General features: G+C 31.5%; 1 protein-coding gene across 1 annotated transcript in view; it reads right to left on the bottom strand.

Moving 5' to 3' along the window:
• The window catches only part of LOC129231732 (SCY1-like protein 2), a 347,631-nt gene that overhangs the window by 19,512 nt on the left and 314,616 nt on the right, over positions 1-13,503 (bottom strand). The window contains exon 11 of the mRNA XM_054866094.1: positions 3,149-3,299. Within this exon, the coding sequence (XP_054722069.1) occupies positions 3,149-3,299 (151 nt within the window). The remainder of the gene's footprint in view (positions 1-3,148; positions 3,300-13,503) is intronic.

Below are 13,503 nucleotides of genomic sequence, written 5' to 3' on the forward strand. Positions count from 1 at the left end.
AAAATCAGCCTTAATTTCCATTTTTCTCACCCCCGAACGAATGTTGAGTTTTTTTTCGACCCGACCAGACGTGGATAAGTGCCTAAGAACCTACAGACACCCGAAATATCCATTTTGACTACCCCAGAGTTAATTACAACGAATTTTCTCGTGACGTCTGTATGTACGTATGTATGTGCGTATGTGTGTATGTATCTCGCATAACTCAAAAAGGGTATGTCCTAGAAAGTTGAAATTTGGTACGTAGATTCCTAGTGGGGCCTAGTTGTACACCTTCCATTTTGGTTGCATTCGGATGTTCCTAAGGGGGTATTTTGCCCCTTTTTGGGGGGAAATCATCGTTAATTTCGATGTAAACTTAAGTGGTGTTATAATTTGTCGGACACTTTGCGATATATCGCCAGTCTTTTGGTCGCCAAGTTTTGTCGCCAACTTGGAGACAAATTTGGCGGATTTTTTTTTTTTTTTTTAAATTTGGTTTCAATTTGGCTACTGTTGGTGGTATTTAGAGAGTAAACAATTGAATCACATTAAAATAGCGAATAATGGGGAAATGACATTAAATTGGAGTAAAAGGAAGCCATGTGATGCACACATCAGCTCGTTTACTTCCTTTTTACAAAAAAAGGAAGTATTGTTGTATTCGCGAAAAAAAATTTCACCCAAAAATCGGCCTTAATTTCCATTTTGCTCACCCCCAAATTATTGTTGAGTTTTTTTTAACCCGACCACACGTGGATATGTGCCTAGGAACGTACAGACACCCGAAATATCCATTTTGACGATCCCTGAGTTAATTACAACAAGTTTTCTCGTGACGTCTGTATGTACGTATGTATGTCGCATAACTCAAGAACGGAATGTCCTAGAAAGTTGAAATTTGGTACGTAGATTCTTAGTGGGGTCTAGTTGTGTACCTTCCTTTTTGGTTGCATTCGTATTCTCCAAAGGGGGTCTTTTGCCTCTTTTTGGGGGGAAATCATTGTTAATTTCGATGTAAACTCAAGTGGTGTTATAATTTGTCGGACACTTGGCGATATATCGTCAGTCTTTTGGTCGCCAAGTTTTGTCGCCAACTTGGCGACAAATTTGGCGATTTTTTTAAAAATTTTTTTTTTTTAATCTGGTTTCAATTTGGCCATTGTTGGTGATATTTAGAGAGTAAACTATTGAATCATATTAAAACTACCAATAATGAGAAAATGACATTAAATTGGAGTAAAAGGAAGTCATGTGATGCACACATCAGCTCGTTTAAAAGGAAGTTTTCCGGAAGATGTTCTGGGACTTCATGTGACTGTGATATTCAAGTAGCTTTGTGAAAAAGTTTCCTGAATTACTACAACTTGCATGCAAGCAGACTTCTCACTGTTGGAAAAATATTTTTAGCTACTAGTATCAAAATGTACTCAGCGTTTTTATTAAGTGCTTCGCCTTCGATTGATTTGCGGTCTGTCCAGATTTCCTGAGCCCTAAATTAGAGCAAATAATGTCCGTTTATGCTATAGTTTGGCAAGAATTGCCGGAAAAGAAGGTGATAGGTATTTGCTTGCAATTCTGCATAACCTTTGACCATATTTGCTAGAATGCTTTTGGAGCTCTAATGGTAAATCTGGATGGTGCCAAGCTATTACTATAAATAATGAAAATTTTCTTGAAAAGTTCCTGATTTATTAAAAAACATGACTGGCTTTTATCGAGAAGGTTTCTGAATCCTTAAGAAATACTTAGGAGAGGGATTTCAGGAAGGTTACTGAATTTTAGCTAATATTTTTGCGAGATATGTTACAAGCAGAAATAAAGCTGTTTAACTGGCCAATATTTTCCTGGAAAGTTATTCCTTATTACAGTGCATATAAATAAAATGAGCTAGTAAGATGTATTCAACTTTAAGAATTTGAGGCTTCGTGACGTATAATATGGGAAACATTATAGTGATAAAGCAAAACTACAACACCTTGTGTTTGCGTTGCTAAAACTTTCATAATTTAAAAATTTCAGCATATTTACAAGAAATCTTAATACGCGCAGAAATAATAAAATTTAGAATTAAGAAATTTCATTGTTTTTAATTAATTTCCCAACATTACTTAAGCTCAAGTCGCTTGCAATTTTCCTTGCGATTTTTTTCTACTTTAGGCCTTGGGTAATTTATAACACTTAGTTTAAGCGGAAATCTTTTAAAATTTGTTTTAGCTAAATATTACTAATAGACTAATTTCTCTCTCTCATGAGCACTTACAAATGTTTAAGACAACCGAACTGGTTTCTAGAGGATTCACTAAAATAAAAAACCTTGCAGCAATATTTACAGAGTATAGGCTGCTCTAAAATTTAAACGTTAAACCATTGTTTTAACTATAAAAGTAGAAACATTTTCAAATTCTGACGGAAGCTATTAATGTCTTAAATAGTGTGCTATGGTACAGTGGTTTATTAAAAAACTAAAGGCTTGGCAAGTATTTTTCATAATGTAAAAGAAGTTTTAAATTAAACGCGTTAATGATCTTTCGAATTACTAATTAACAGAAAAAAAAGTTAATTTAGTACATATAGCTGAGGAGAAGCTGCGCATTCATGAAAAACAGTAGCGTGAGCTACAAATAACTTTCAGAACTTGTCATGAGTTTAGTTTACCAAGGAGAATATAAAAGCATGTACAAATCAAAAGATATCAGTGAAGATTTTAAATGATCAAATTTTTTTAAAAACAAGGAAACAAAAATTGCGTTTATGAAGCATATGTTTTATTTTCTAATTAATAATGTTAAAATTTTTGCGAATACTTTGGACAATTATCTGTTTTTTTTTTTTTTTTTTTTTACACCTTAATGCTTAGAAACTGAATTTAGATAAAAACGTAATGATTTTCTCAGATTACTTAATTTTTTCTTTCCATTGAAATTTGTTTCTTTATCTAATGTTTTATTCCACAAAGTTATGCGTTAAATAAGTTGATGCATAGTGGAACATTATAGTTGAATAGTTATTGTTCTTACTTTCGTTTATATCATTCTTATTTCGTAGTTACCCAATACTGGAACCAAACAGAAAAATTCAGAGCTATTATTAAAAAAAAATCTATCGTCGTACAGTTAAGTTTATTAAAATGAGGTCAAAATAAAAAACAAGTAAACTGTAAACTTACTAACGACCGGCATCAGTATAGCTGGATCCTGTAGCTTAGCTTTACCAAGCATGGGGAGCACTTCATCCAGGATATTCGTCTTCTCCAGTTTGTCGATGATTTTTTCGACGCAAGTGAGAGCGATGGCTTGCACCTGAATATAGGAATCTTCCTATTGCAGTCATCATGCCATTAAAGAACACAAGCAACAGAGGGTGGTCGTGCAAGAGACAATAAATGGAGAGTGAGGCAGAGAAAGAGAAGGAAAAATTTACGTCAGACAGACAGGACATGCAATTGGTTTCAATGCGAGCTATGCACGGGATACCAAACTGCCGAAGTTGTTAGTCAATAAGGTAGTCACTACTAATTGAGAGTCCTAATTCTGACTAGATGGTATAGATATTTTGATTATTTTGGGAACTTAGGGTGACAGATGTTTAACATGTCCAATTATTTCTAATAATCTTTTTCGTGCAGTGTTGTCAAAAAAAAGAAAATGTCCAGTCTTCACAAATGGAAGTTACTTCCACAATATGTTTGGTCAGCAAACAGAGTTCTGATATTGCACGTTGTTTCAAGGAAAATATAATCAACAAACCGCTATTATGACTCTTAAAACTTTGAACGAGTAACAATTGTGGTGTAATAATTTTAAGTTATTTTTTTCATCCCTGCTGTTTTACTATGTTCATGTTTGATGGTTTTCAAGATTGCTCATTGCATCATAACATTAACTCTGTGTGTGTGTGGGGGGGACCCTATGACATGACTTCTAATATCTCTTTTACTTCCCGCGAAATGTAGTTAAAAAAAAAAAACCTAAATGTTTTAGATAAAAGTTTCTTTTCGTGATCGTGATTGCTACTACATATAAGAGCCGGTTTCTTTCATATTTAGAAAACACCCAATTAATCTTATTATAATCATAATTCTACAATTTCAGGTTTTAAATACGAAATTAAGTAAAAAGTTGATGTTAATTGCTCTTAGTGTATTACCAAGCACGCCTCTCATTGCCAATATTTGTATTGTAGGAGAAATATTTGTAAAAGGCGTTTTTTGGTTTAGTATATTTTGTATCTTATTTTTGTGATATTTTTTGAATGACAGAATGGCAATGGTTCCAACTTCCAGCTCCCATTTTATTAACTGTTTGTTTCCCACTGAACGAAAAACTAGCTTTCGTTTATTTCCTCTGAACAAGTGAACATTGAAAATTTTAATAAAACTAGATTTAAGAAATAAATAAATCATTATGTTTGAGCTTAAGTTATTGAGTGAAAAAAAAAGAGTAAATGGCAAAATAGTTCAAGATTCTGACTTGAGATTTTCACTGCACATATTTGTTGAAGATACACATTTACTTATTATACCAACATAACTCATCTGAGCTAAGTGAACGCATCAACATTTCCAGAGTTTTGCCACATGTTTGTCAATGTATTATGGTAATAAGTGGTTATGTCAAAATCAAATCAATTTTTTAAGTTCAATTCTCCCCTGTTGTTCGTTAGCACATTTATTTTTACTTTTGCTTTTTCAGATTTGCTCGCTATAATTGTTACTACATTTTTTATATAATGACACTTCAGTGCAAAATATTGTGACCTCATTTTTTTCTTTAGGTAATGTTTGAAACATTTGTCCAAGAACATTTGAACATCCAAGAAGACCGTTCTGGAGGTGTCGGAGTTCTCGTTAGTTCTGGGAGTGTTTGGTAGCAGTTCTAAAGCAAAGCTTCACATCTTTTAGAAGGTTCAAACTCTCTGATATGTGTCAGTAGGTTAGAGTGAGTTATTTTGTCACACGGGTACTCTGACACAAGTTGAATTTTGAAAAATCGAAACAGCGGAGGGAAATTTTACATCCAACCCAAGCTGCCCGAAGTTGCTGTCGGGTGGGAGGAGGGGGACTGTCTGTGAAGGGAGACTGTCACACTGTTTGTTTAGTGTTTTCAATTGACGTTTGAAGTATTTCAATATAAAATGGCTTATGAAAATGTATTGAGTTCCCCAAACCTATTTGTTTATTTTTTTTTATGTCCATGGGTACAAAGACTCCTGTCCGTGGGGTGAACGGGATGTTATACTCACGGACAAAAAAGGTGATTTCAAAGGATTGTTTTTTTGAAATTTTCAACGATCAAAAAGTGTCAAACTAGATAAGTTGTAGATTCTGCCCGAAAATTTTACCTATCGATTATCCATTCAGAGAGATCAGCAAAAATTGAAAAGTAAAGTTTGTCCGTGGGTACAACAGCTTCCCCTATTTGTTTCGGCTCAAATACAAACTTAAACCTGGTAAAAAAAATCACAACTGCAAGTTGTGAGAAAATACCCCGCTCTCCGCTATCTTCCTAGATTTTCTTGCATTTAATGCATCTGTTTATAGGTGATGTGGGTCTCGACTTTCTCTTCATAAACGGTGACGCTAAACCACTTTGCACAAATTCTTAAACAAGAAATATATTTAACGCATGGATTGCTCTAAATATCATCCAGCTAAATTCCGTAGAACACTTGTGGGACTGTCTTGAGATATGATTGACAGCACGTGACCCGGCGCCAGCAACGATTATGAAAAGATTTAAACTTGATTCGACAGCAACTTCTATAGGGTCTGGTGGGGTAAAGTGGTCATAAAATCGTAGATTTTCAACTTAGGTGGATAATAAATACAGTAAATTGTTTCAACATTTCAACTTTTTTTGTTGTTATTTTACATTGCATTATTAAAGAATACGGTACATTGAATTTTAAAGAAAAAAATATTGATTTTAGTAGTTTTATAGCATTTTCTTTTCCCTATGTTTTTATGACCACTTTACCCCATGGGGTGGGGGAAAGTGGTCATAGCATGGGGTAAAGTGGTCATAGTGAAAAATAGAGGCAAAACCATTATAAATAACCCTATTACTTTTATATTTCGGTTGTTTTTATAGTTACGAATATATGCACGAGTACATGCGTGTATACACGAGTATATACGTGTCGTGTTATACATGAGTAAACGCGTTCCTATATGAGTAGCTACATGTATACATCAGATGCATGCATGCACGTGCCTACTCAAGAATATACGTGTTTACACGAGTATGTAAGCATGTATACGTGATTACCTATAAGAATGTATACGTGTCTACGCAAGTTTTTACATGTCACGTGTATATACGTTTCCAGAGCATATACGAGTAGATACGTGTATAAACGATCATCATACTTGTATCTCGGCAGATAAATGCTTATCTGAGTATATACGTGTATAGTAGACTTATATACGCATATGTAAGCGTACATACATACACATATGGGTATACACGAGTTAATTCGCGATACATCCAGTGCGCGTTTGGGGGGGGGGGGGGTTCATGTCTACTCACGTATATGGAAGCACGAGTATATACGTATGTGTATGTGTAAACACTATTATACACCTGTATAGGCGTATATACGTACATTTATGTGTATGCACCAGTACATGTATGTATACACGAGTATATACATGTATGCCTACAGGGTGAATCCAAGCTCTTGGAGGCAAAAATCTAAGGGGTATCAGAGGGCAGGATAAGAAGTAAAGAATCGCAAGGAACTTATGGTTGCTGACGCGCTACATGTACACAAAGCAAGAAAGTGACGAATGCAAAACAGGAAACAAATTTGTTGCACAAAGAGGATTTTATCCAACATTTTAGTTTAAGAAATATTTAGAGGTTGTTAAAAGTTACGTCCTGTAGTAGCTTTAATACACGCATTGCAACAAAGACGCAGCGACTGATGAAGTTTTTCAAAAGCCCCTTTATTGCAAAAGATAGTGCTTTGTGATTGTAAAGCATGTATTACAGCTGCAGGCAGTAAATTTCATTAATCCCTTTAAAAATTTCTTAAGACTTAAAATGTTGTGTAAAATTGTCTTTATGTGATAAATTTGTGACCTGTTTTGCATCTATCAGTTTCAGACTTTGCGTGCATGTAGAGCATCAACATTGTGTTTGTGACCATATTTTCCTTATGTGATTCTTGCTTCTTATCCTCCCCAATAATACCTTTTAATAATTTGCCCAAGAGTTTAAACTATCTCTGTATACATGTATATCATGTGTTTGTATGTGTCTCTACTCGAGTACGTACGCGTATATACGCGTCTACCTGAGTATATACGTGTTCATAAGTATACGAGTATAAGCGAATATATACGTGTACAGTCGAATGTATATCTGTCTAGGTAAAAAATACTTGCAGATACCCATATATGTATTTAGTGGTATATTTATGTGAATACGTATATATACGTGCCTACACGAGTATATGCGTACGCATATGCATATACTCGTATATTTAACTCCGTTTACTGTAAAAACAATACATATTAAGTGAAATTAATATTTAATTTATATCTGCCTTATACTTAAAGATTTAGTGACTTTAGAAGAACAATATTCGTTAAGCCTAATATTATGACCACTTTACCCCATCTTACTTAAATTGTTGTAAATAATTATCCAAAATAGATTCAGCTAACTGCTAATGAGTAAGAGTACTTGAGACATGTAGAAAGCGTCCTGCGCGGTCAATCTGCTCATAATTCTAACAAACAAAATTTCCCAAGGAAGTTAAAATTGGTGTTTAGACTTTAAAATTTTTCATATTCACACAAAATATTTTTTTGAACCAAATAACATTTTGCCAGTTGTAAAATTTTGTATTCAAAATGTAGTTTCTAACCACCCTACTCTAAAATAAAATTTTCAGATTCATTTGAACATTATTTTTTTAGCTATAGTCATTTACTTGACGTATGACCACTTTACCCCATTGACCACTTTCCCCCACCAGACCCTATAAGCTGGTCTTAAGCATGGACATGACGTTTTAAACCATGCACCGCAGTCATGACGAAATTATTTTTTCAATGAACTTCTACTGTATTCTTTTAAATTCTTGTTTAACTGATCACTGAGCTCATTACACGTATCGTAAAAGTTGTATAATAAAATGAAAAACTTTTATAACTGGCGTATAACTTAAGGTTTTTTTTAGATTGTATGATTGAAGTAGGGTAGACAGGTGCACGTTTACGCGGATTTTTTTCATTGAATTTTTTAAATTTTGTATTTGAACTTAGGAAATTTTGGACATTGCTGTTTTATGAAGCAGTTAACGGAGTCAAAATTGGCATATTCAGTTGTTGCTCAGTTTGTGTTTTTAACCGTTAAAAAATATTTTTGAATCAAAGTCGGTTGCGTAAACATGCCCAGACAAGCGAAGGTTTACACCTATTCATTTTGACACCTAATGTGGTTCTGTTAGTGGTTTGAACATAATGTCTTACCATCGTTGAAATAAAGCAAATTTATTACAGACTGAATAGTGTATAAAGTATAAGCTGAACGGGCATGAAGACAGTACTACATGACTGTGAGCTATAGGATACGAATTTGTAACTCAATTAAGAATTAAATGGTGATTTTCAAAACTAAATAGCCTAAAAATATTAAAACGTTTTGAGACAGTTCGGAGCGAAAAAAGCGTCAGGGCACGTTTAGAAGTGAGACACAGTAAGAACGTGCGTGAAGGTGCTCAGATGTCAATGCGTAAACTTGCCCCGTCGCCAAGTTTGGATTTATTTTTAACGTGCAAAAAAAAAAAAAAAACATTGCAGTTCATATAAATACAATTCTCAAAAAAGGATAAAATTCTGCTAATTTTTATAGATTTGTTCTTTCTTAACTAAGTATTATTTATTCACAATAAGTTTCAAAACGTTCAACTCAAAATTTACTCGACTTGGTAGAAAACAGATTATTCTTTCTGCAAGCTAGAGCAAAGCTCGACTGATGCTCAAAAACTTGTGAGGATATTTGCTAGGGATCAGCATCAAAATGTTATGACTGTTGGCTCTCCAGTCATAATTTGTTTTGAAAAAAGGGCACTGCGTAAACGTGCGCCATGCGTAACTGTGCCCCGGTCTACCTTACAGTAAACTATTTTTGATTATGCAATTAAATACAAAAATAACCCTTCATTTAAATAATCTAAGAAACATAATGTAAAGAAGATGCTTTCGGTTAAACTAATTTTTTCCTTCAAAATTGCATGTGACAAAGTATCCCCTCCCCTGTGAAAACATACTCTGTCATGGAGCACTTTGTCCCCCCTTTTTTTGCTCAATCGTACTAAAGAGATAAAAAGCGCCTTTAACATACTTCTGGTCAACTATGGATAACAAATTATGTGATTTGATATAAGCAACGTTTTAAGAGTAGAGCAATTTTTTTTCAGACTTACATAAGAAGGATCATTAGACTATGCGATTGTATTCTAATGATTTCACTTTAAAAAATGTCGAGAGATTTGAACGGAACTGAAAGTTAATAAGTAAAAGATCTAAGTACAATGATATGGACAACTGACTTTGATAAAAACCTCTAAGAAGATATTTTCTGTTAGCATGTGTTATTTATTGTTTTATGGTATAAACCTTAAGCTTTTTTTCAACGTTTGATTCGGTATTTTTTATCATTTTCTATTAGAAATATCCATAAATAGTCATAAACTTCTATATTATGCGGTAAACAGTTTTCTAGTAACTTTTACTGTAAATTTAAAAATATTTTTCGCTCTACATTTATTGCACTAGTCTTGGAAAAAAGATTAGCATTGTTTCATGACACTTTTAGACATACTAAGTTAAGAAATTTAGACACTAAAGTAAGGATGGATAAATAAGTCTACCTAATAATGAATGAAATATTTATTCTGAGTTAACTATTCATAAATGAATGAGTGCTAAATTTGAGAGTTTACTTTCCTTATAATGTTTCATTTTAAATAAATTTATACTAGATTTTTTTTGAATTGATCTTAAGTATTTGGGTAACGTGAGAATTTTTTTTTTCAATTTTCTTTATCGTGAAACATGTTCATTTCATAGTTTTATTCAGTTACTGTATTATTCAAAAGAAAGCAACACAGCAAATCCAACTGTTGACAAAATATAACGCAATTTTTTCATAGTAGCAATTGTAATATAATAATATATAGAAGATTATAAAGCAGAAGTTGAAAATTGACTTTCCACTCTACCATTTTCGAGCTGCAGAGGAAGTATTAAACTCAGAAGTAACTTCCTGTCATAAAGATATAATGCTTTAAAGTTTAGAGTTCATAATAATCGTTTTATGAGGGGGAATTGAATAGAACACATATTATGCGGCGAAAGATAATTATAACGACGGTTCCGGTTGGGTTATGCTTATGAAATGTAGTATTCTAGGCACTTAAGTTAAATCATAGAGTTTAAAATATTTTGTAAAATTAAAATAAGAAAACGCCTGAGATGTTTTAAATACGCAAAAACTATCCTTTAAATATTGTTCTTGTAAACGGTAGTTTTAGCATTCGTAGTTCTTAGTTTTTCATAAATTCGTTTAAATTAAAATATAAGGAATATAAGTCTATCTCAAAGTGTACTAAATCCACCAACATTTGAAATAATTGATGTAAAATATAAAAATAACCTTACTGTGGTAAACTTGATTAATTTAGTCATAGTGTTTGAAAACATTATTATAAACTACCGAATAACACCTAAAAACTAAATATAACACCGCTAAAAAAAGCTGCTTTAATTGCACAAGAAATTGGAAAAAAATAGTGCTGTCCCAGTTATAACTTTACATTAAAGACTAAAGTAGCCGAATAAAAAAATTAAAAAAAAAAAAAAAAAAAACACTTTGTTCTCACTGACATCTAAAATCATTTCAAGTGGGAAAAATTGCATTTCAAGTAAACCTCAAAAGTTATTTCACTAATTTTAAAAGTCATTTATACGAATGTCCTTCTTCCACAAATATAGCCAATGCATTGAATTTTTGAGAGTTTTTTCGCCGTTTTCTGTCACAGAAAAAGAGTGGGTAATACTAAACTTGTCAAGTGAACATAATTTCTTTTTCTCTGAAAAAGAATGTATTTGGCACAGAAAATATACATAAAATTTAAATCCTGTGCATAGCTTCTGACCAAAAAGGAGCGTGAGAAGACAAAACACGAGAAACAGAATGGACAGTTGCGTGACAAATATAAAGTGCTATTGACATACACGAGAACAAAGAACATAGAATTACACAATACATTTTTTATTTTGAACAAGGAGCGAACTATTTGTATGAATGTATGCTGTGGAATATATACAGTAGGGAATTTATAAATACATTTTTAAAGGTAAGAATCATTTTACCATACAAAAAATTAAGATGTCGTAGCATTTTATTATCGTAATTTGTTACTTGTAAAAATGTTGGGTTTTTGTTAAGAAATAATATTTTTTTTAGATTTACTTTTTCTTTTTAGAAAACTCATTTTCTATTTTCGTAAAAAAAATTAGCATTTTGTATCAAGAAATTAACGTAAAAAATCTGTATGCATTAATTAAAATATTAATGTTATTCTTTCGGTTTAAGTTGCATGCTAAAATTTATTCAATTGCTTTAGATGGATTAAATAATTTTGAGTGACAAATACTAAAAGTGTAATAAATATTTCGGTAGTTTAGTGCTAACATTTCACATAAATTCAAGTTGAACTTAAAGCACTACAAAAACCTGCAATTTAGTGAGACAAACATTAAAAAATGTGATTTGATTAAAAAAAAAAAAAAGGGGGGGGGGGGAAAGGGAAAAATTTTGCGATATGCTTATTTAAAAAACATATTCTAGATTTTTATGCATTGCATATAAATATAATATTTAAAAAAAAATTTCGGCATTTTTTTCTTAAATATCATAGACATTACGTCTTGAGTTATGCTGTTAAAAAGATTTCGTTTATAAAATATGTATCATATTTACAAAGAAGTACTTGAAGTAATTTATTGCAGTATTTTTTTTTCATTTACACAATTAATGTAATATATTCACTTTTTAAATTGAAATGGCAAAATAAACCAATAAAAATATTTTTAAGACACCGATGATAAATATTGCGTCGTAAAATATTGCGCTTAATATGTTTTAAAAGCATTTACTTTGTTTGATCACTGTTATAATATGTACTGTTAAAAACATAATTTTTCGTTGTAATTCTAACTAATAACTAATACTTTAATCACAAGTATGTAATTTTCCTTTAAAGGCTAGAAATTTAAAATCAAAGAAACCGTAGAGAAGATTATTTAAAAGTTTTTTTGTGCAATGGCTGAAAATAATAAAGAACATAAACGAACAACATACTTTTATTTTATTAAAGCATTCTTAAACTGAACGGATTCTTTTAAAGGAGGATCAGACGATCTTTGTAAAAAAAAAAAAAAAAAAAACAATTAATTAAAGCATTTGAAATGTATCACAATATATAAACCGGTGATATTCTGTTAATTAAAGGATCAAATTTATTGTGAATTAATTTACTCTTTAAAAGATTTGCAAAACAGGAAATAAAAGAGCATAACTTGTTCGCGATTGATTTTGTAATTCCTTTAAAATGTTGATTGCAAATTTATCTATCATTTGAAAATTAAGAAAGCAGAAGCAAAAATTAAACGGAAGATTAATTAGTACTAATATTACTTTAATGAAAGGAATATTTATTTTTAATGAATGATTTAAATTTAGTGATTGAGATATTAGTTGCGATGTTTTAACTGCAAATACATGTAAGCTTTTTGAAACAACTTTTTTAATGTCTAAGTTTTACCATTATCTAGATAAATTTGAATGCATGCGAAAAGTAATTTTGATCTATATTCAAGATTTTATTTGTGTTTCAAATCTTGAAGAAATTTATGCTAAGAAGCAGGGTTGACAAACTTTCTGCTTGAATTTAGAAAATAACTAATTTCAAAATGTTTCAATGAAGTGGGACGAAACCGCTTCAAATTATTAATTGCGGAATAACTGCGAAAAAAAAAACTACTAACCTATTAACTTTAAATAAAAAATCTATTTAAAGTTAACTTTTCCCCCTGTATCTGAACTCTTTGTTTAGAAGATATCGCAAAAGGAATCAAAATGTATTGATTTTGTTTCTTTGCAATACTTTTGCCATAGAATTTGCAGTAAAATATTTTTTTATAACATCCAAAATTGAATATGTTTCATATTATCAACCTTAATTTTATGTTATAGGAAACGGAATAAGTTCTATTAAGATTGTTGACGCATCTGGTAAATTTATTTTTTCAAATGATCCTAATATTGTTGAGTATAAAATATTATAGTGTAAAAATCTACGTACTAAATATTTGCGAGTTGTGATCATACTTTCTATATCCATCCATTTAATTATTAAGTGGTAGTTTATCGAGTATGTTAAAAAGAAAAATAGCTGGGATACAGAATAGCTGTTTGGTAGTGTAAATACGATTTTGTTATGTAA

This window comes from Uloborus diversus, chromosome 10, assembly GCF_026930045.1.
Source record: "Uloborus diversus isolate 005 chromosome 10, Udiv.v.3.1, whole genome shotgun sequence".
Lineage (NCBI taxonomy): Eukaryota > Metazoa > Arthropoda > Arachnida > Araneae > Uloboridae > Uloborus > Uloborus diversus.